The 25,089-nt window shown below is 41.7% G+C and overlaps 1 protein-coding gene across 1 annotated transcript in view; it reads right to left on the bottom strand.

Annotated features, from left to right (window-relative positions):
• Positions 1-25,089, bottom strand: part of MBOAT2 (membrane bound O-acyltransferase domain containing 2) — a 204,213-nt gene that overhangs the window by 29,653 nt on the left and 149,471 nt on the right. Inside the window, exons 7-8 of the mRNA XM_066597492.1 lie at positions 22,608-22,791; positions 2,040-2,232 (exon numbers count right to left, since the gene is read on the bottom strand). Of these exons, the coding sequence (XP_066453589.1) occupies positions 2,040-2,232; positions 22,608-22,791 (377 nt within the window). The remainder of the gene's footprint in view (positions 1-2,039; positions 2,233-22,607; positions 22,792-25,089) is intronic.

Here is a 25,089-nt window from a genome sequence, read left to right as displayed (position 1 = left end):
AGGAGGACAGAACAGAGAAAACTACTATTACAGAGGGCTGTCGTTGACTCCGGATGAATTTTCTGCTCCTATCAGTAGTGAGGGGGAATGAGACCAGCAGATACTCAGAGAGAGGATGAGATACACAGAGAGCTGCTTAGGAATAAGTGGGTGTGATTATGTTACACAGCCTCTGAAAGAGAAGAGGGGAGAGGAAGCTGAGAAATGCAAACTGGGCAGTGCTGGGAATGCCCCCAGAAATTTGAATGCAAACTAAATATGAGAATTTCGAAATGCACGAAAAGGAAAACTCAATGCCGAAATGAGATAAGTGCATCATGTATTTCTGCAGAGACTTAGCATTGATTTTTCATGCGTAAATGTTTCCATAGTCTTGAAGCACAACTGTGGTTCTCCGGGATGGACACAGATAGCAGTTTCCATCTACACGAGACGTACAAGTCCCTTGCTTTCCAATATCTTATTAAAGTGCACTCCTTATAGCTCTATAACATCCACTAGTTACTGTGAGTTGTGAAGTTCATTGGCTCAATCGCATGCATGCACTCCAATAAGTCAGGAGCTGCTTTCAGGGTGGCAGGGAGGTCTCTTACATATTGGGGCACAGGTTGCATATATAGTACTGTATATTCACCCCTTCAGTTTGGCATAGAATAAAACTGAACTCATAAAGGCAAAAACTTGTGATTTTAACATCTTGATTATGCTATTAGTAATAATTAATTTGGCATAGGTCTGCAGGGCATTGCATTCACATATTTAGTATCTCCTCCTTATGGGATGTACTCTTAGTAGATACGAAAGGACTCTTGTGGGACAGCAGTCTAGGCCTTTTAGAATCCTGATTATGAATGAGCTTCCTTGTTAATTTTGATGCATTCGTAATATTAATATGGAGATAAGAGATAAGCAAAAATAAACATTATCACCCCGTATGACGTGCAGCAGACCCAGCTGAACCACAAATACACTTCTTGCAGTCAAATAAAGCACTTTTACATAAAGGACCTGATATTTCATGCAGATATTACATGGAAGACAAAGTCTCATTACTGAAAATAAGTACATACACTATCCTAACAAAAGTATTTGGACACCCCTATTAGTAGAATGGATTGTGTCTTATTAGCATGTCATGTGTCCTAAAACACGCTACATAAGATGCAGACCCTTGGAGGTTTCAGCTATAGTTTGTGATGGGAATTGCAAGCTATTGGATATAGAGGTTATGCTGCTGCACATAAACCATCCATCACAAACCACAATGCATCAGCCCATCTACAAAAGGAGTGTCATCTATCTTGTTTAAGAGAATTTGCCAGACATTTACAGGATGAATGGAGGGATATACCAGATGAAGTGTAACAGACATTCGTAGAAAGTATGCCCCAGAGAATATCCGATGCCATTAGAGCCCTACTAAGTATTATCATATGGAAATAAATACTAGTTCTCATTCTTGCTCAGGTGTCCAATCAATTTTGGTAGGATAGTGTGTAAGATCTGTAGGAGTAGGCATCACACATAGCAATCAATTAGATTTCGGCTGTCATTTATCTTTGAGGTTTCATAAACTTTTAGCAACATATGGGATAACATGATCAAAAAAGCATATGTTCATCATTTAAACACCTATCAGCTATAATGCAAACAATCCACAGTCCTCTACCGGTCTGTGTCATATGACTGCTGTGACCAGTGATTGTCTGAAGCAGTCAAATACTGGTATGGCATGTCACAACTTCAGTAATTTTACCAGGAGGGGAGTATGGACTAGCAGTGTTGGACTTAACAGGCGAAAGTGGTCATTTTGCATTGATACCCCCTATGCAGCTCAATGTAAAGCTCAGAAACTCTATTTAAAAACAGGTTAAAAGCAAAAGACAGAATCTGACTAGTTGCTGTGATTGATTTTTCCACTATTTGGTTGAACTATAGTTCATAAATGATGCTTAAACATGTTACTCCATACACTTCAAGTTTAATTAGCCTCTTAGCCACTAGATGGCGGTGTTGGTTCACATTACCAGAGCACTTACCTAAGGTCCAAGCAAAATAATACTTTGGTCTTGCAGCCATTAGAGACAAGTAGAGATATATGACTCTTGTGGGCACTGATGAGGTTTCCTGAAAGCGTTCATCTATATTGTACTCTACAGGTAATATCCGCGTAGCAGTCATGTAGAATCCTAAGGATATTGCACAGACCACAACTTTATGCACTACAATTGTCTGGAAAGAGAGAACAGCGTGATCTCATCAGTTTATCTATTAGCAAGAGCCACATCTTAAGAATCTACTTGTAGGACAAGAAGCTGCAATATTTGTGAGCGATCAGATCAATGCAGGTGGATATGTATTTCCTGCTGCTTGCGTAGTGCTCACATATTCTGCAGCGCTCTACACAAATCACACATTTATAGGCCTTAAACAGGAGCATTTTTTTTTTACACCTATTGATTGACTGGGTGACTGTCGTCTGAAAAGTCAGACCAGAATAGGATATGCAGCGATTTCATTTTTGACAGTCCATGTAAAACATACATCTGTATAGCCCATTGACTGTAATGGTTTTTTGTGCTCTGTATGTGTAGTCAGTCACAAATACAAATAGCAGACGGACATGAAAATTGCTTGTGTGGATAAGCCCTAAATCTGACCATACTAAAGATATAGTTGTAGACCCATCTCAGCCCATATCTGAGCAAAATACACAGTATGCAGCAAATATGCATGAGAGTATGCAAAAGAAACACATTTTAGTGACTTTGTACTGGCAAAGTATCACACGCTTAGCATGCCGCTTTGTCATAATTAACCATTGTAATCACACAAGCTGTAGACTCTGAATTGTTAACCTTGTGTGGGGGTTGCCACACTATAAAAACTCTTATAATAGAACAGTAAAGTGCTGCTAAAAACACATGTGTTGTTTTCTCTGATGCTTCATCCATAATTTGGTTTCACTAACTGATAAGGCACCTCTTGAGTATCACGTAAATTAAGTGAATACTCCAACAAAATTTAAAGACAGAGGAGGAGAAGCTGTGTGAATTTTGTGACTGCCCTCTTGTGTGATTTACTCCTGATGCACAGGGGGGGGCTTGAAAGTGCTGTAATGTATTACTGTTTGTAGCAGTGTCAGGACTTGAACCCAGGAGCTCCTGTTCTCCAGGTGGCGTTCCTTCCTATTGGGCTATTAAGCTCCCTGTTCCTGCTCCTGTTTCCTTGATTAGCTCTACCCTGTCCCTTGATTTAACAGCCTATATAATCTTGCCTACCACCTCCCATCCTTGCATGATTATTGTGCTCCAAGCTTGTAGTCAAGTGCCATCACCTGCCTGCTCCTCCATACTGCAAACTGATATACCTGTGTACCAACCTCTGGCTTCCCCTGACTACGCTACCTACCTGCTCCTCCATACTGCAGACTGATATACCTGTGTACCAACCTCTGGCTTCCCCTGACTACGCTACCTACTTGCTCCTCCATACTGCAAACTGATATACCTGTGTACCAACCTCTGGCTTCCCCTGACTACGCTACCTACTTGCTCCTCCATACTGCAAACTGATATACCTTTGTACTGACCTCTGGCCTCCCCTGCCTGCGCTACCTACCTGCTCCTCCATACTGCAAACTGATATACCTGTGTACCAACGTCTGGCTTCCCCTGATTACAGTATCTGTCTGAACTGGTCGTGATAAGAGGCTCCAAACCTGACTCAGAATTGTGACAAGCAATGACTATTAAGACTATGTTTATAAAGTTAAGAATCATCATGCGATGTCCGGTGTTTTCCTCATAAGGATGTGGTCGCCGAGCATTCCTAAACTACTGATCAGCTACTTGAGTCACTAAAGAAACCAATGCCTGGTTGCCCCTCTTACAGGTAACTTCCTTGAGACCCAGTCAAACAACCTGCCCTTATCTCCTGGGTGCCCCCACAACACAAATGTGGTCTTCTTTCTATTGAATTCAATGAGGAAAATCATTGACTGATGGCAGCTTTGAACTGTCAAATATAAGACTTGGGACCCAATTCTCATAATAATAGGGTCCCAGACATAGATCAAGCAATAATCACCCCTTTTCCACATAAAAAGGCATCAGTAGAATAAAAGGTGCATAATAAGTTACAAGTTATACTTCTGGCTGAAAGAACGATGGCAAAGAAATCCAATCTCACTGGATTTGTTTGCAATCCGAGGGCCGCAGTCAAGGCAACGTGTGAATTGCAACGCAACTGCTTTGAGTTCAATTAGACTGTAGGGTTACCTGTAAGGGCCAAAGTTACCATGTAGCCCTAGCCTAAAACTATAAGTCAGCTGGAATTGTCCATGCCAGTTACCCAGCATTTTCATTGAGGGAGAAAAAAAAAAAAGTTCCATAGTAACATAGTATGTTAGGCTGAAAAAAGACACACGTCCATCTAGCTCAGCCTATTCCGCCCTCCCAAATGTTGATCCAGAGGAAGGAGGAAAAAAAAACTTCAATGAGGTAGAAGCTAATTTTCCTCATTTAAGGGAAATAATACCTAATCCCAGGACGTGACTAGTCATGTGACACTCTGCGAAGATTACAGACATATCTCTCTAGTGATATTAATATGTGTCCTGACATTTGGCACACTGCAGATTACAGTGCGGCTGAGGGTTACTGATAACCTTTATCACAGTACATGGAGTTTATCGCACACCTACAGATGTCACAGGAGGAACAGCTGGTTTGGAAATAAATGACAGTCATAAAGCCGCGTTGCAGTCATCTAGGCATGGCGGACGGAGATTTTTACCTTCTTTTCCTGGAGATGAAATACAACTTAGGATTCGTTAACTACAAGAAGAACTATCTCTGCATGCAGTGGTACTTCATCCCATGGAAACCAGACAGACCGCGTAAAAGTCAATGGGGTCCCTTTAGTTCCGTCGTAAGACGGATCCATTCGACCATTGCGTGCTGTTTTTTGCTCCCATGATGGAGCCCTTACCCATACAGCTTGGCCATTAAATCACAAACGTCATATAGTACCCTCTAATGTCAGCCTGTTACCACCCTGATCTTCTCTCCCAACTTGTTGCGCAGTTTCTTAAAGCAGCCATTTTTTTTCTAGCAGCTTCTTGGAAATCCATAGTTGCTGTTCTCTTCTCTTTCCTTCCCCCTGTAGTATCTGGACGCCGTGTTTTATAACTACCTAGAATTATTTATTTTGTCAGGCCTTCTTGACCATGAAAGGCTGCAGGTAAGATCCTCCGACGCAGGTAAATAGTCTTATAAAAGGTGTTTTCCAAGTTATTTTTTTCTTTAATGCTGGCTTTGTGCAAAAAATATTAAGGGCGTGTTCATAAGGCGGACTTTAATTGGTGGGAGCGAGGAGCCGCGCTGAAGTCAGATGGGAAACTGGAAGAGGGGCAGGTGCGACTATGCTGCTGGTGAGAGGACGTAAGCTATCGGAGTCTCTCCTCCCATACTGCTCGGGTGCAATAGTTATTTCCCTATGGGCCTGACGACCTCGGGTTTAGGCTCTAAAAGAAGATATTGGAACTGAATGAGAGAGATCTCAGGTCTGCCGCTGCCTCGCTCCCTCTCCCCTCCATCCAACCATGACGGCTTATTTTGGACACACTACAGGACTGCAAATCCTGGTTACCAGATAAAGACTTGGTGGAGCCCATCACATGGGAATATAAGAATTCAAAAGACTTTGGAGAAACCCTTGTAATTACAGACATGTTAAAAGTCACCAGAAAACCCAAAGACGGGAATCAAACTATTTTATTTACTTTTCCAGTTTATTAAAGTTCTAAGTAGCAACGTCAACACCCAGACCCTTCATGACTTATCCCCGAAGCCTCTGTGCTACTACCTCCAATAGAGCCCACTTTCATACTCGGCCCTCTCCTGAACCAGACTGGCTGCAATCCTTGCCTAAATAATTGGAGTACGGTGACCTTGAAGTCCAAGTCTCAGAACCCATATGGCCCGCCTTACCCCAGATGATCTCATCAGGGAACACCCTGAGCTCGAACCATGTATTCCCTCACAGTTGCACAACATTTGCTAGAGGACCGCTTCCCATCTGCTTTCTAATAGTTTGATTTTATTTATGTCTATGACTGTTCCTATTGCTAGACATGAAAAAACTCAAGTTTGTTGTTGAAGTTGCTCTAAAGTTTGGCAGGTAGCCCCATCTTAAACTGAAATGTATGAGATGACACAGCGGCTGCTTCTACAATAGTGGGGTCTAGGAGACCGCCCTAAAATGTTCGCTGCAGGTATCCCATCATCTCCTCCTGTCAGACACGGCCTACGCTTCTCAGATCTGAGGAAGAGACAAATCAGTCAGGAAAGAAATAATGATCTCACGGTGTTATTTTCCAGGGAGTGCTGGGAAGACGCATGAGAAAGTGCTTTTTGTAAGTGTACATGCATGTGCGGGCAAGTCTGCTGAGCTACAGCCGTGTGGTACGTGATCCAGCGCTGAATACCCTTGTGAGCGAGGACATCGCTGATGAATAATGTATCACCGGATTACGGAGTGCGATGTAAACACTGTCAAAATATGCGTGGGATCTTCATTGTTAGACGTCTTACCAACTCTGGACTAAGGAGCGCATTGCTAGACGCCCATAATCCGGATCCATAAAAAAAAACAGGTCTGAATGGCGCAATGTAAATCAATGCGCTTTTAGCACTTGTAATACGTGCGCAAAAAATGTATGAGCATAATAGGCCGGCTAAATCCGTTTGTGTGAATGAGCCTTTATGGAAGTGTATATCATGCGGTCGCTGAGGGTGTATGACCTCGCTCCATACCCAGCAGCAATGTTTAATAGCGAACACCTGCTGACAATGGCTATGATAAGTGTTAGCTTACATTGCGGTTGTTTAACCACTTAGATGCTGCAGTCAATGCTATGGAAGGGCTTAACAGGGTAAGGTTTAAGTGTACATGCTTCAGTACAGAAGTATAGCAGCATACTGTGCAAACAAGCAAAAGATCACAAGTTCAAGTCCCTTGTTGACACTGAAAAAAAAGATATTAAAAAAGTTTAAAAATATTTTTTAAGATTTTCTTAAAAGTAAAAAAAATATTAAAAGTTCACATAATGGGTATCGCTGTGTCCATAAAAGTTTGAACTATTAAAATAGTTCAAACTTCAAGTAATATAACATTAAAAAAACGACATAATCATACCGACCCACAGATTAATGTGAACACAGCATTTTTATCGCACCACGAACACCATTAAAACAGCCGAAAAACAGCGGCAAATATTGTGCTTTTTCGATTTAACCCTAATTAAAATAATATTTAAACAAAAAATGTCCTGGATACAGCTATGCTGATGAAAAAATATAAAACAAGGTATACTTCTTGGAAGGCGAGAACGGAAAACTGAAAATGAAAAGCTCTGGTCTTGAAAGGGTTAAACGGTCTTCAGAACTTTTAAGCTGGATTCACATTTGGGCTGGTATTTGTGAACACTAAGTTTGAGCAAACGATATATAGAGAATAGAATCCTCTGATTTCAATGAGTTCGTTCATACGCGCATATGTTGTCCTGTGCATTTGGGTCACACGAAAGAAAAGCACAGCATGTTGTCCTTTTCTACGCATTTCTGCACCTAAAGTCCCCATAGAATTCCAGGGGGATGCACAAATGTTCACAAAATATGCTAGGAGATACATGAAACACTGCGTAATTGCGTAGAAAAAAAGAACACATCTGGAACTCATTAGACTAATTAGCCATTTCAATCGATGCATATTTTTTCCATGCGCAAATGCTCATGCCCTGCGCACAGAAAAAGGACCGTAAAATATGCTGATGCGCGCGCAAAAAAAGCATCGTTTTTTACGCACAAACGCCGCGCTCATTTAAAATGGGACTTAGCCCGAAAAATCCAGCAATAGCGTCATATATCGCCAAGATACTAGTGCTATATACAAACAACATAATAACGCAAAATAGAATATGGAGTTTCCAACTAATTATGCAATTCATATGCTCATTTTACAAAATGTTACAAAAATATTGCTGAGTGATTTTTGTTTGCTCCTTACTGCGTTTTTACTCTAATTTTGCTGCTGTGGAGTAACAGAACCTGAGCTGCCTGTTAATTGGCTGCGTATAATAGGGCAGGTCCTGTTTCCCTGCTCTGGTGTGACCCAGCAGTTTTTGCAGAGTGTCTTGAGAGGAGTGAGCTGCCCCACTGCTACTGGAGAGCTGGGTTTTCCATCTCCTATAACAAAGAGATAGAAAGAGTGCAACTCTTCCTGGAGGGGTGCTAACTAGCTGTTGCAAAACGAGTGAAGAAGGGAAGTCTGCCAATCGTCCAAGGAAACATCAGATGTAATGCATTACTGACCACAAGCACCAAAAAGACCACTAGGAAGAACAGATAGACTAACAGACAATATCCTAATATTCAAGTGCTGTGTAATCATGAATATCACCACCCAAGCTCCTCTTCTGCAGAACAGATTGTTTTCAGTTCATCAGCATACAGCCTCCCCAAAGGTCCTGTGCTAATAATTTGGTCAGTGAACAGTGATTGCATATTTCAGTTAGCGGATTGATTCATTTAGTTAACCAAAGTTCTGGCAAAACTAAGTTACTTCAGAGGAGATTTCTATTTTCAAGCAGCATCTGTGTAGCAATTTACCCTGGGCCATTTATTGAATGTCATAATTATATTTTGCGTAAGAATATTAAACCCTTAACACCGTGGGGCGTACATTTCGTCCTGCAGTGTTAGGGCAGCAGCAGCTCCGGTCAGCTGCGAGGCTGATCAGAACTGTTAACCCTTTAACCCTTTGTAATCCAATTTTGGATTCAGGGTTTCCTAGAGGGCTTTCCCTTTTTGCCATTATACAATGGCACCATCTGCTGGCTAGAGACAGTAGTGTGGTATGGGACATGCTGGAAAGGCCCCTGACAACAGACCAGCCAGTAATGTACAATAAGAATACTCTGCCGGAAGTTTTCCGACATCAGAGCTGTACAGCCTTCAATCAGAATGTCTTTAGACAGACAATGGATTGGAAAGGGTTAAATGTCCGTGTCAATTCTGATGAGATCGCAGGGAGCCGTGCGGGTGTCATGGCAGCCAGGGGCCTTCTGAAAGGGGGGTGGTTTGATAGACTGCCTGCCCGATAACAGCATGATGTAATGCTGTGGCATTACATTATACTGCAGGAGTGATCAAAGAATCGCAAGTTGTGGTCACCTCTAGGGACTAAAAAAAAAAAAAGTAAAAATAACAACAATAAAGTTTTACTAATTCATGTAAAAAAAAAGTAATAAAAGTTAAAAAAAAGCAACACTTTTGCCATATTTATAATAAAAGAATCTAAATCATAAAACAAAAATACATATTTGGTATCACCGTGTCCGTAAAAGTCAGATTCATCAAAGTAATACATTATTTACCCCGCATGGTGAATATCGTTAGAAAAAAAAAATAAAGAACGCCAGAAATGCACTTTTTTGGTCACTCTGTCTCCAAGAAAAAATGCAACAAAAAGCGATTAAAAAGTCATATGTATTCCAACATGGTGCCAATGGAAACTACAGGGCATCCTGCAAAAAACTAGCTTTCGCACAACTATGTCGACGGAAAAATAAAAAAAAGTTATTGCGCGCGGAAGATGGTGGCAGAAAATAATTTAAGAAAATGAAATGTCTTTGAAAAAAAATAATAGTAAGAGCGTCTACCCACCAGTGTTTTATTAATGCTGCGGTATTGCTGCGTTTTTTAAAATGCCAATGTCAATGGGACATTCTAATGTAAAAATCGCGTCGCACAAAATCGCAGAGGCGCAAACTTGCCATTTTAACATTAGAAAGTCCCATTGACATTTGCGTTAAAAAAAAACGCAGCAATATCACAGCGTTAAAAAAACACTGGTGGGTAAAAGCCCTAATACAGCAAAAAAAAATTATATATATATATATATATATATATGTATATATAAGTTTGATATTGTAGTAATCGTACTGACCCATAGAATAAAGTTATCATGTCATTTTTGTTGCAGTTTGTGCGCCGTAGAAACAGGACGCACCGAAAGATGGCAGAATTTATTATTTTTCCATTTTTCTCTACATTTTTTAAAACATTTTCAGTACATTATATGGTAAATTAAATAGCACCATTGAAAAATACAACTCATCCAGCAAAAAACAAGCCCTCATACAGCGACGTCAATGGATAAATAAAGGAGTTCTGATTTTTTAAAAGGGGGGGGGGGGGGAGAAAAAACGAAAATGGAAAAAAAGGGCCGCGTCATTAAGGGGTTAACAACACCTATGGCAGGGTGCATGGGCAAAAATTCTGTGAAAAATCCCGCCACGGAATTTCTGCCCGTGTGCAGGAGGCCTTATAGCGTTAATCGAATGTTAGTAAACTGTTGGCATTGTATCCAAATGATACTGCTGTATGTTACCACTATATTAGTGTTTATTGTACTTTCACTAGTGTTTGATCAACTGAACCGTTGTGGAGCCTCTCCCTAACCGGCCTCATATTGCACACCTGCAACCAGTTTCACTAGGTTTCATGTTACTTGGGTGCCAGTAAACTGCACTCTGGGCAATTTCCAAGTTTACAACCCCCTAAGGGCTGGTGCCCATGGCCGGATTTATGCTGCGTTCCCTGTGGTGGAATAACACAATTATCAGTCCTCACATGCGGGATTGTGACGCAGATTTACACTGTGGTAAAAAAAAAATTGCGGCATGTTCTACTTTACCACATTTTTCTGCGGCGGGAGGTCTCCATTAATATACTAATAATGGAGACCATGGAAAAACACGGTAAAAAGCGCGTTTTTCCGCAATCGCCAGCGGAGACTTTATTGTTTATCCTCGCGGAATTCCTGCGGCGTGAAACTGTAGGCGTATCCTGCTCCATCCGTGGGCAGGAGGCCTAAATCTGTCTGTCCATTAGCGCCAGGTCCCAGGTTTAGATCTACCCTACACGGGTGTCATAATGCTAGTAGTCTATTTCAAGCATCTTGGCAGAAAGTTCCAAAGATCCAAGACAATCTAGGCTTGGAGTGTGAGGAGCTCTCCTCCTCTATCTGCACGCGAACATGTACTTCTCTGCGCTGACAGCTTATGTCTTCCAAATTCTGCCCACTGTATTCATGAATGATTGATCTCCTGTCTACCCAGAAGAATAGCAGTTATCCTACAGATCTGTGCATCAGGGATACAAGCTGTGCCTTCCTATATAGCCCGAGGACGGTGCTTCACACAGAGCCAGAGTGCTTGTCAGATCTTCTGTAGGTGAACGCAAGGACTTTCCATGTCTTCTGCAGCAGTAACGCAGCAGAAGGTTACCCATTTCCCACTTTTATGTAAAAGCCAGCAAGAAAACTAAGAAATTAAGTATCTGAACCTCTGTTTACACTGATGTTGGCAGTTCTGTCACATTCGATGGCAATATAGCGGTCCACAAAGTTACTATTAGGTGGTGATCATTGGATATGGAAACCATAACTCTATAGACAATTGGGATTGGTTCCAAACTCCTGAAATGTAATCTTAAGATAAGGAAAAGGTAAAGCAAGTCCTTATACATGATAAAGTCAGAGGAGCAACGGATAACTGGTTAGTTATCGTCTACAAAGATGGGGGCATCTTCAGGGTTCGCATACCACAAGTCGGGGGACTTCTGTAATAGTGCAGCCAACAGCTATCAAAACGCTGAATACAAGGATAGACATTAGAAGAGTACTCTGATGGCACTATCAATATAAGAGCACTCTGACGGCACTATTCATATAAGAGCACTCTGACGGCACTATTCATATAAGAGCACTCTGACGGCACTATTCATATAAGAGCACTCTGACGGCACTAATATAGTAAATGTACTCTGATGGCACTATTACTACACGAGCATTTTGAGGGCACCAATACTGTAAATGCACTGTGATGGCACTATTACTACATGAGCACTCTGATGGCACCAATACTGTAAATGTACTCTGATGGAACTATCAATATAAGAGCCCTCTGATGGCACTATTACTACACGAGCACTCTGATGGCACCAATACTGTAAATGTACTCTGATTACACTATCAATATAAGAGCACTATGACGGCACTATTACTACATGAGCACAATGATGGCACCAATACTGTAAATGTACTCTGATGGCACTATCAATATAAGAGCACTCTGATGGCACTATTACTACATGAGTACTCTGATGGCACCAATACTGTAAATGTACTCTGATGGCACTATCAATATAAGAGCACTCTGATGGCACTATTACTACATGAGTACTCTGATGGCACCAATACTGTAAATGTACTCTGATGGCACTATCAATATAAGAGCACTGTGATGGCACTATTACTACATGAGCACTCTGATGGCACCAATACTGTAAATGTACTCTGATGGCACTATCAATATAAGAGCACTCTGATGGCACTATTACTACATGAGTACTCTGATGGCACCAATACTGTAAATGTACTCTGATGGCACTATCAATATAAGAGCACTGTGATGGCACTATTACTACATGAGCACTCTGATGGCACCAATACTGTAAATGTACTCTAATGGCACTATCAATATAAGAGCCCTCTGATGGCACTATTACTACACGAGCACTCTGATGGCACCAATACTGTAAATGTACTCTGATGGCACTATCAATATAAGAGCCCTCTGATGGCACTATTACTATACGAGCACTCTGATGCACTAATAATGTAAATCTACTCTGATGGCGCTATCAATATAAAAGCACTCTGATGGCACTATTACTATAAAAGCATGCTGATGCCCTTATTACTGCATGAGCAATCTGATGTCACTAATAATATGACAGCATGCTGATGACACTATTAATCTAAGAGCCACTGTTACTGTATGAGCACTCTGATAGGGCTAATAATGTAAAAGTACTCTGATGCACTATTAATATAAGAGCACTCTGATGGTACTATTATTCTAAGAGCACTCTGATGGTACTATTAATATAAGAGCACTCTGATGGTACCATTAATCTAAGAGCACTCTGATTGTACTATTAATCTAAGAGCCACTATTACTGTATGAGCACTCTGATAGGGCTAATAATATAAAAGTACTCTGATGGTACTTTTAATATAAGAGCACTCCAGTGGTACTATTAATGTACAGTAATAGCATGCGGATGCCATTTTTACTGTAAGGGCACTCTAATGGCATCATTACTGCAACAGTCTGATGGCACCATTATTGTAAATGCATGGTGATGGCACTATTACAATAAAAGAACTCTGATGCCACTCTTACTGTAAAAGCACTCTGATGGTACTATTAAATTACTATCATTAGCATACCTCCCAGCTTTTTGGTTGGGACACTTATCACTCATTATGTGACAGATGCATTTTACCGTAATCTCTATAAGCTTGAATAGTTTCAATTTAAATATTAGATGAAAGCTCATTGGAATATAGACATTTTTAAGATCCAAATAGCACCATATGATGGAATAACATACAAATCTGGATCTAGTATACAATTAGGAACTATATAGATAGTTTTCATTTCATTCGAAGGCAAAATTAATAAACGACTCTCATACTTTGGCAATATAATGGGAGCTAATTCATTAGAAAGATCAATAATGCTTGGAGTGGTCAGCAGCAACAGAAGGCCTGGCCGCCAAAGAACGAGCAGGTCTGATACTATCAAAGCCGACACCAGCATGCAAATGAGCGAACTGAAAGAAGCCATACAAAACAGAGAGGGCTGATCCATAAAGTGTCCGATAGTCGGCCCGACTAACGCATACAGATAGATAGTTTATGAAGCGGTATAGTAGATTTATAGTAAAAAAATATATATCTAGGAGGTCAAAAAGATGAACATTTAAAAGACAAAGAGGGGCAGAGGGACCTGGGTCAAAAATAGGAACTGTCCCTGCAAAAGAGGGACACTTGGGAGGTATTACAAAGCACTGTGATGCCACTATCACTGTAAGAGCACTCTGATAATAATGTAAAAGTACTGTGAAGGCACTACGAGCCTTAACGAGCCTCGGATTAATATAAGAACATGCTGATGGCACTATATATGTAAGAGCACGCAGAAGGCACTATATATGTAAGAGCACGCTGAAGGCACGATATATGTAAGAGCACGCTGATGGCACTATTTATGGAAGAGCACGCTGATGGCACTATTTATGGAAGAGCACGCTGATGGCACTATATATGTAAGATCACTCTGATGGCACTATATATGTAAGAGCACGCTGATGGCACTATATATGTAAGAGCACGCTGAAGGCACGATATATGTAAGAGCACGCTGATGGCACTATTTATGGAAGAGCACGCTGTAGGCACTATATATGTAACAGCACGCTGAAGGCACTATATATGTAAGAGCACGCTGAAGGCACGATATATGTAAGAGCACGCTGAAGGCACTATATATGTAAGAGCACGCTGAAGGCACTATATATGTAAGAGCATGCTGAAGGCACTATATATGTAAGAAAACACTGAAGGCACTATATATGTAAGAGCACGCTGAAGGCACTATATATGTAAGAGCACGCTGAAGGCACTATATATGTAAGAGCACGCTGAAGGCACTATATATGTAAGATCACTCTGATGGCACTATATATGTAAGAGCACGCTGAAGGCACTATATATGTAAGAGCACGCTGATGGCACTATATATGTAAGAGCACGCTAATGGCACTATATATGTAAGAGCACGCTGATGGCACTATATATGTAAGAGCACGCTGAAGGCACTATATATGTAAGATCACTCTGATGGCACTATATATGTAAGAGCACGCTGAAGGCACTATATATGTAAGAGTACGCTAATGGCACAATATATGTAAGAGCACATTGAAGGCACTATATATGTAAGAGCACGCTGAAGGCACTATATATGTAAGAGTACGCTAATGGCACAATATATGTAAGAGCACATTGAAGGCACTATATATGAAAGAGCACGCTGAAGGCACTATATATGTAAGAGCACGCTGTCGGCACTATATATGTAAGAGCACGCTGTAGGCACTATATATGTAACAGCACGCTGAAGGCACTATATATGTAAGAGCACGCTGAAGGCACGATATATGTAAGAGCACGCTGAAGGCACTATATATGTAAGAGCACGCTGAAGGCACTATATATGTAAGAGCATGCTGAAGGCACTATATATGTAAGAAAACACTGAAGGCACTATATATGTAAGAGCACGCTGAAGGCACTATATATGTAAGAGCACGCTGAAGGCACTATATATGTAAGAAAACACTGAAGGCACTATATATGTAACAGCATGCTGATGGCACTATATATGTAAGAGCACGCTAATGGCACTATATATGGAAGAGCACGCTGAAGGCACTATATATGTAAGAGCACGCTAATGGCACTATATATGTAAGAGCACGCTGAAGGCACTATATATGTAAGAGCACGCTGAAGGCACTATATATGGAAGAGCACGCTGAAGGCACTATATATATAAGAGCACGCTGAAGGCACTATATATGGAAGAGCACGCTGTAGGCACTATATATGGAAGAGCACGCTGAGGGCACTATATATGGAAGAGCACGCTGAAGGCACAATATATGTAAGAGTACGCTAATGGCACAATATATGTAAGAGCACATTGAAGGCACTATATATGTAAGAGCACGCTGAAGGCACTATATATGTAAGAGTACGCTAATGGCACAATATATGTAAGAGCACATTGAAGGCACTATATATGAAAGAGCACGCTGAAGGCACTATATATGTAAGAGCACGCTGTCGGCACTATATATGTAAGAGCACGCTGTAGGCACTATATATGTAACAGCACGCTGAAGGCACTATATATGTAAGAGCACGCTGAAGGCACTATATATGTAAGAGCACGCTGAAGGCACTATATATGTAAGAGCATGCTGAAGGCACTATATATGTAAGAAAACACTGAAGGCACTATATATGTAAGAGCACGCTGAAGGCACTATATATGTAAGAGCACGCTGAAGGCACTATATATGTAAGAAAACACTGAAGGCACTATATATGTAACAGCATGCTGATGGCACTATATATGTAAGAGCACGCTGAAGGCACTATATATGTAAGAGCACGCTAATGGCACTATATATGGAAGAGCACGCTGAAGGCACTATATATGTAAGAGCATGTTGAAGGCACTATATATGGAAGAGCACGCTGAAGGAACTATATATGTAAGAGCACGCTGAAGGCACTATATATGGAAGAGCACGCTGTAGGCACTATATATGGAAGAGCACGCTGAAGGCACTATATATGGAAGAGCACGCTGAAGGCACTATATATATATAAGAGCACGCTGAAGGCACTATATATGTAAGAGCACGCTGTAGGCACTATATATGTAAGAGCACGCTGTAGGCACTATATATGTAAGAGCACATTGAAGGCACTATATATGTAAGAGCATGCTGATGGCACTATATATGTAAGAGTACGCTAATGGCACAATATATGTAAGAGCACGCTGAAGGCACTATATATATAAGATCACTCTGATGGCACTATATATGTAAGAGCATGCTGAAGGCACTATATATGTAAGAACACGCTGATGGCACTATATATGTAAGAGCACGCTAATGGCACTATATATGGAAGAGCACGCTGAAGGCACTATATATGTAAGAGCACGCTGATGGCACTATATATGTAAGAGCACGCTAATGGCACTATATATGTAAGAGCACGCTAATGGCACTATATAAATAGGATCACTCTGATGGCACTATATATGTAAGAGCACGCTAATGGCACTATATATGTAAGAGCACGCTAATGGCACTATATAAATAGGATCACTCTGATGGCACTATATATGTAAGAGCATGCTGAAGGCACTATATATGTAAGAGCACGCTGAAGGCACTATATATGTAAGAGCACGCTGAAGGCACTATATATGTAAGAGCATGCTGAAGGCACTATATATGTAAGAGTATGCTAATGGCACTATATAAATAGGATCACACTGAAGGCACTATATATGTAAGAGCATGCTGATGGCACTATATATATATAAGAACATGCTGAAGGCACTATATAAATAGGATCACTCTGATGGCACTATATATGTAAGAGTACGCTGACGGCACTATATATATATAAGATCACTCTGATGGCACTATATATGTAAGAGCACGCTGACGGCACTATATATATATAAGATCACTCTGATGACACTATATATGTAAGAGCACGCTGAAGGCACTACATATGTAAGAGCACACTTAAGGCACTATATATGCAAGAATACGCTGAAGGCACTATATATGTAAGAGCACGTTGAATGCACTATATATGTAAGAGCACGCTGAAGGCACTATATATGTAAGAGCACGCTTAAGGCACTATATATGCAAGAATACGCTGAAGGCACTATATATGAAAGAGCACGCTGAAGGCACTATATATATAAGATCACTCTGATGGCACTATATATGTAAGAGCACGCTGAAGGCACTATATATGTAAGAGCACGCTGTAGGCACTATATATATATATATATATAAGATCACTCTGATGGCACTATATATGTTAGAGCACGCTGATGGCACTATATATGTAAGTGTACGCTAATGGCACTATATATGTAAGAGTACGCTAATGGCACTATATAAATAGGATTACTCTGATGGCACTATATATGTAAGAGCACGCTGATGGCACTATATATGTAACAGCACGCTGAAGGCACTATATATGTAAGAGCACGCTGAAGGCACTATACATATAAGATCACTCTGATGGCACTATATATATAAGATCACTCTGATGACACTATATATGTAAGAGCACGCTGATGGCACTACATATGTAAGAGCACGCTGATGGCACTATATAAATAGGATCACTCTGATGGCACTATATATGTAACAGCACGCTGAAGGCACTATATATGTAAGAGCACGCTGAAGGCACTATACATATAAGATCACTCTGATGGCACTATATATGTAAGAGCACGCTGAAGGCACTATATATGTAAGAGCACGCTGAAGGCACTATATATGTAAGAGCACGCTGAAGGCACTATATATGTAAGAGCACGCTGAAGGCACTATATATATATATAAGATCACTCTGATGGCACTATATATGTAACAGCACGCTGAAGGCACTATATATGTAAGCGCACGCTGATGGCACTATATAAATAAGATCACTCTGATGGCACTATATATATATAAGATCACGCTGAAGGCACTATATATATAAGATCACTCTGATGGCACTATATATGTAAGAGCACGCTGAAGGCACTATATATGTAAGAGCACGCTGAAGGCACTATATATATATAAGATCACGCTGAAGGCACTATATATATAAGATCACGCTGAAGGCACTATATATGTAAGAGCACGCTGAAGGCACTATATATATAAGATCACGCTGAAGGCACTATATATGTAAGAGCACGCTGAAGGCACTATATATGTAAGAGCACGCTGAAGGCACTATATATATAAGATCACGCTGAAGGCACTATATATGTAAGAGCACGCTGAAGGCACTATATATATAAGATCACGCTGAAGGCACTATATATATATAAGATCACGCTGAAGGCACTATATATATAAGATCACGCTGAAGGCACTATATATATAAGATCACTCTGATGGCACTATATATGTAAGAGCATGCTGAAGGCACTATATATGTAAGAAAACACTGAAGGCACTATATATGTAAGAGCACACTGAAGGCACTATATATGTAAGAGCACGCTGAAGGCACTATATATGTAAGAAAACACTGAAGGCACTATATATGTAACAGCACTCTGAAGGCACTATCCTTATTCTCCCCTACAGGCGAACCCCGACATCGCACTGCTGGGGATTTCCTTACTCTCCCCTGCAGACGAACCCCTGTAATCGCGCTGCTGGGGATTTCCTTATTCTACCCTGCAGGCGAACACCGCAGTTGGGATATCCCTCCAGCCAGATGAAGGGAAGCCCCACATAGAAGGGGATTCCCCAAGGGCTTCCTTTCATCTTTCTCTCTCCCCTCTCAGAGCTGCAGCGCTCGTTTTCAGCGACACGCAGCTCCAGATCGTGTAAGTAGGCAATTTCACTGCTAATTAAGCTTGTGGCTTGATTATGGGAAATTATCCATTCATGTTATTTTTCATGCACTTAACCACAATTTTATGTGCAGGTAAGTTCGGCGTGAATTTCACGCTCGTGTGAATGAGGCCTAAAGAGAATATGTAATCAGAAAATTATATATTGCTTCATTATTCAAATTTTTCTAGTCTTTATCGATATTTAAAAAATTCTTGAAAACTTGCAGTCCACAGAGCCACATAATAAATTATCCTTTCCTGTTCTTTAGGGCTTATTCACACGAGCGTATATCGGACGCCATTTTCACGGCCGGAGATTCCTTCACCCCTGCAGGGATGGGAGGCCGTTTCCCTGAGGATTGTGTCGGGGCGTCAATCACATCCCGATATCGCTCTCTTTAGTGTGCAGGAGCCCTAAAGCAGAACTCTGAACGGGTTCTAGTAAAGCAAAGGGGAAGCTTGGGTGAGATGGCTGCTCCCATAATTGTATGCACAAAAGAACTTTCTCTACACAAAGGTGGGGAATCAAGAACAGGAAACAACAAATCATCTGCTTCTTGCTTTTTTGTAAGACTTTATTCAAGTTCAGCTGGAACTATTAAGGTGTATTCTGGATGCAGCAAGTTACCCCCTATTCACCAGATAGGGAATAACTAGCTGACCACTGGGAGTCCAACCACTGGTACCCCCACCAATCCAGATATTGGGTCCAGTTGGTTGAACGGAGGTTATGCAAGCGCACCTCCGCTCCACTAATTTCAATGAGAGCGCCAGAGATGGCCAAGCACCTGAACTCACAATTTCCAGTATGCTCATTGAAATACATGGAGCGGCAGTGTATTTATAAGACCTCCGCTCCATTCATCTGATGACCGATTGGACCACTGTTCTTAGGATCGGTGGGGGTCCCAGCTATTGGACCCCCACCGATCAGCTAGTTAACCATTCCTGTTTCTCTGTCCAACTGATATTTATAAATGCTGTAAATGCAATTACGGGACAACGTTTCTCTACCGCTCTATGCAGGGGAAGCTACGCTAATTGCACCTGGACTCCTCATAGCGATTGAACTGATGAGTTCAGGTGCCAGCCACAATCAGCGTAACTCCACCTCCGTTCAATAGCGCCCTTGCTTGCAATTCATGGACAGAGCTTTTCAATCCCTCTGACTCATAAAAAGTTTTTTTCTTAATAAGACCTCATTAAATAGCATGTGTTATTAGCTAAATCACCACTCTCGGACAGACTAACCCTTTCCCTGCCAGAGGTTGTGTCAACGTGGACTTTTGCATGGATTTTGCCATGGGGATGTGAAAACTCATTAAGGTGTGAGCTGTAAGCTGCAGTTATGATCTTTGTGTATAATAAAATAGCACAAAAATAGCAAAAAAAGGAAATGGCATTCTGTAGTGACAATGGGCTTTACTAATTATAAGCAAATACATCATAGCTTATAGATAACATTTACGTCATTAGGAGATCTTTCCAGAATATAACATTGATGGCGTAGCCTTAGGATAGTCCATCTATTTATGATCGATGTATGTGGCCAAAGATCGGAAGAACAAAGGTGCAGCACCGCTGCTGGAGCGTCACTACAGTACCTGTACAGAAACGCTGTAGTGAGTGTGGCCGTTCTTGGTACTGCAGCTAAAACACACTTAGGGCTCGGTCAAACGGGCGTTTTTTGCTGTGCATGTTTTTTGCGTTTGCGATTCGCATCTATTAGAACCAATGCTTTTCAATGGTAGTGGTAACATGTCCGATTTTTAAATGCGCAAAAAATTCACATCAGTAAAAAACAGGACACCGAATCGCCAAACGCAACTAAAATTCACACATAAAGTGCGGTGCCCGCTATCCCCTGCTGCGGCTGTGACAGCTGCAGCAGGGGATTCCTTGGATGTGAAACCCCTGGATGCTGTCACATCCAGGGGTTTCACCTTGTGGTTAGTGGGGCCGGCGGCCGCAGCGGCGGCCCCATTGACAACCTACAGAGAAGATCATGATCCTGTGGCACAGCTGTGGTAGGGGAATTCTTCATCCCCGCGGGGAGTCCCGTCATCACTGAACACTGTGACCGTGTTTGCGCATGTAGTTTCTATTGGTTGCGTTTTGGAGTAATTTTAATAGATCGAACTTTTATGGATGCAGCAATATCATATATGTTTTGGGGAGTTTTTTATTAAGTTTTTTTTTTATTATAAATATGGGAAAAGTTTTTTTTTATTTTTAAACTTTTATCTTTTATTTTTTTATATAATTTTTTTAACTGATTTTTACTTTTTTTTCCCTTAGTTCCCATAGTAAACTACGTTTGTTCACTTCTGCAGTATGATGTAATAGCATAGTATTAGATTATACCATGATCTGACAGGCAATCTGCAGTAGCCACCTTGGGGGCTTTCATGAGGCACCCGGCTGCCATGGCAACCAAATAACAATCTCATCGCAATCTACTCCACAATCGCATCACAGGGTAACAGTCGGAACTCCCCGACTCGGATCAGGGCATTTAAATACCACTGTCAAAGCTGACAACAGCCTTTAAAGCGTTACAAGCCTCAATCAGCAGAAGTGCAGATCACAGCCATTGCAGGCGGGTATCAGCTGTAAGAAACAGCTGGCACTGGCATTGTATGCAGCGGGATCGGTTACCGATCCCCCTCAATACAAACCATGAACTCAATGCTTAACTGTATGTCATGGAGCGTTAAGGTTTTTTTTCTTTTTTGTGTGGGGGGGGGGGGTTAGGAAATTTGTTGTGGATTGTAACTTTTTTTGCCTTTCAAGGGTTGACATCCGCAGCATAAATAGGCATACTGCAAATTTAGAATCTGCAGCATTTTTCAAAAACGCTGTGGATTCATTGCAGAACGTTTTCGCACCATGTGAAGGAAATGTATTAACCCTTTCCAATCCACTGTCTGACGTCTGAAGACATTATGATTTAAGGCTCTACAGCTCCGATGTGCGAAGACGTCCGTCGGGGTTCTCTTACTGTATATTGCCAGCCTCTCTGCTCTCGGAGCCTATCCAACGTGTCACCTCATGCAGCACTGGCTTTAGCCAGCAGATAGCGCCGTTGTAAAACGGCAGAAAAAGAGTAAGCCCCCTAGGAAAACAATACAAATTGGATTGGAAAGGGTTAAATCTTCTCCACATTGTACTGCAAATGCTGCGAAATTTCTACTGCAAAATCTGCAGCATTTCCAGCCCGCATGAAGGTGGCCTTGAAGTGCCGCAGCTCCGCAGAAGGTACCACTGCCAATTCATTCTGCCAATCGTTACGGGTCCTCGGGGTTGCAACCCCACCAGTTTTAAATTGATGGTCTATGCTAAGGAAAGCCAATGTTTAAATCCCTTCGATACACAGCAAACATTGTTGTCTTATTAGTTCATGCACATGAGATAAATCACAGATCAGAAGGAAAGAACAGATGCTTACATTAGGTGATGGATTCTTGTGATCATATTTTAGGTCCTCCTTCCCGTTGACTTCAGCTTCTTTGACGTGATATGATCTGCCTTCAATGAAAGTAATATAGTCTTTATACGAGCATAACGGTCCTGCTAGGATGCCCATGAAATTACAGCAGTAACTTAAATACTCCAGTGGACTTGGCATGCGTCTGTAATTCAAAGATAAGCAGCTGGTGAGATGAACGGCTTTGAATCGAACAAAAACATGGCAGGTGCATTCATGTTTCTCTAAGACCTGTGGTGAGAATCAGTGTATCAGTCAGAAGAAACACAACTTTCATCATAGCAGCGTGAACTGCCATTTGTTTAATCTGCAACCAATGGACTCAAAGACCTTCATAACAATAATACACTCATTGTCAAAAAAAATCGAGCCTCAAGAAGAAGTTGTCGTTTTCCTGCAAAACTCGGTTACATCTCAGGCAGATATACAAATGACTAGAGTTCTGGTGTGACTACATCAACGGTCTTGTCACCTGAGACCCTAAAAGTGGTTCCACCCTTGGCCTATAAAAAGGCTCTCAGAGGCTCCTTGTGCGTAGTGGACCTCTTTTTCCGCTTGTGTGGCACTAGACGCCTCTACGGCGCAGAGAAGACATTTCGCCTAGTTAACAGAGTATGAGAGGGGCACATTATTGGAATACAAGAAGCTGGATGGTCGTATCAAAGAATGGTTCGTCACCTGGGACATTATGACCAGACTGTTAGGAGGCGTTGGGACCAGTGGATGCATGAGGGCACACAAGGCGATTTGGCTCAAGATGTCCTTGGCTGAACACTAGTAGAGAGGATTGTCTGATCATTTCTTAACAAGCACGAGCAGCTACAACTGTTTCATTGTCCACCATCCAGAGATAGGTGGCGCCATTGTTACAGGCCGTGGTATCTGTCAGAACTATTTCCAGGTGCTTGGTTGAAGGACATTTAGTCTCATGGCACCCATTGCATGTATTGCCCTTGACACTCACTGTTGCCTTCGTTTGCAGTGGTGTCAAGAACGAAGAAGCTGGACTGCTATGGAGTGGAACCAGCTTGTCTTCAGCAATGAATCCAGGTTTAGTTTGGGCACGGACGATGGCTGGGTTCATGTCTGGTGACCTTGGGGTGAATGCCTCAATCCTGCCTTTACTGTGAACTGCCACACTGCCCCTACTGCTGGTGTAATGGATAGGGGTGGGCATTGCATACGACAGTCAGTCTCCCCTAGTAGTGCTACGAGGGACAATGACAGCTCAGCGATATGTTCAGGACATCCTGCAGCCACATGTGTTCCTCTCATGGCGGCTTCCAAGAGGCATTTTCCCGCAGGATAATACTCGGCCGGGCACAACAAGGGTGTCACATTTCTGTGGCCTGACTGATCGCCAGATTTATCGCCAATGGGACATGTATGGGACCATCTGAGACACCAACTTTTACAGTCTACGACTTTGCATGATGTAGAAGGTCATTTACAGCAAACGTGGAGCGATATGCTGCAGGATATCATACGGAACCTGTATGCCTCCATGCACACCTGTATCACATCTTACATCCAAGCTAGAGGCAGTACAACCGGGCACTAGAGCCTCCATGCCCATCCGTATCACATCTTGCATCCAAGCTAGAGGTGACCCAACAGGATACTAGAGCCTCCATGCCTGCACGTATCAAATCTTGTATCCAAGCTAGAGGCGGCCCAACAGGGTACTACAGACTCCATGCCTGCTCGCATCACATATTGTATCCAAGCTAGAGGTGGCCCAACAGGGTACTAGGGCCTCCATGCCTGCTCGTATCACATCTTGTATCCAATCTAGAGGAGGACAAACAGGGTACTAGAGCCTCCATGCCTGCTCATATCACATTTTGTATCCAAGCTAGAGGTGACCCAACAGGGTACTACAGCTTCTCTTCAAGTGTTCAGTTTGCCTTTTGCTCTATTATAATCACTTACTTATATCAACGTCACAGTCACGCATAGAAAGTTTCATTCCATTCTAGCAACTCCTTCTAGATGCTTGATTTTTTTTAACAATAAGTGTAATATATCGCAACTACAAAAATTCCACATCATTAAAGTGACTGTCCAGTGAGGAGCTCAAAAGTTATATATGAGTACCAACAGGGGATGCTTATCTGCTATTCATTTTCCTTAGATCTTGCTCCTTGGTTGCTTTTTAGCTCAGCTCCATTAGTGCTGTGATCTGTGACCACAGCTTATCTACAGTGTCTACTGGAAGACCATGCTAGTCTGAGACACACCCCCGACTCATCATTGGTTCAAGGTTCTGCTTTCTTCCTCCCTCTGCAGCTCTTGCCCCTCTGATTGGCTATAGTGTATAACACAAATCTATCACAGGGTCACAAGAACGTCAAAGCACAGAGAGAACATTTCTATTACAGTAAAGACAGAATGATTGTAAAGTACAGATACTAAACCAGGAAACGATGATCAGATGCAACAC

The sequence above is a fragment of the Eleutherodactylus coqui genome, chromosome 1 (genome assembly GCF_035609145.1).
Source record: "Eleutherodactylus coqui strain aEleCoq1 chromosome 1, aEleCoq1.hap1, whole genome shotgun sequence".
Taxonomy (NCBI): domain Eukaryota; kingdom Metazoa; phylum Chordata; class Amphibia; order Anura; family Eleutherodactylidae; genus Eleutherodactylus; species Eleutherodactylus coqui.
The sequence above is the reverse complement of the archived record's forward strand: the minus strand, read 5'-3'. Positions and strand labels throughout refer to the sequence as shown.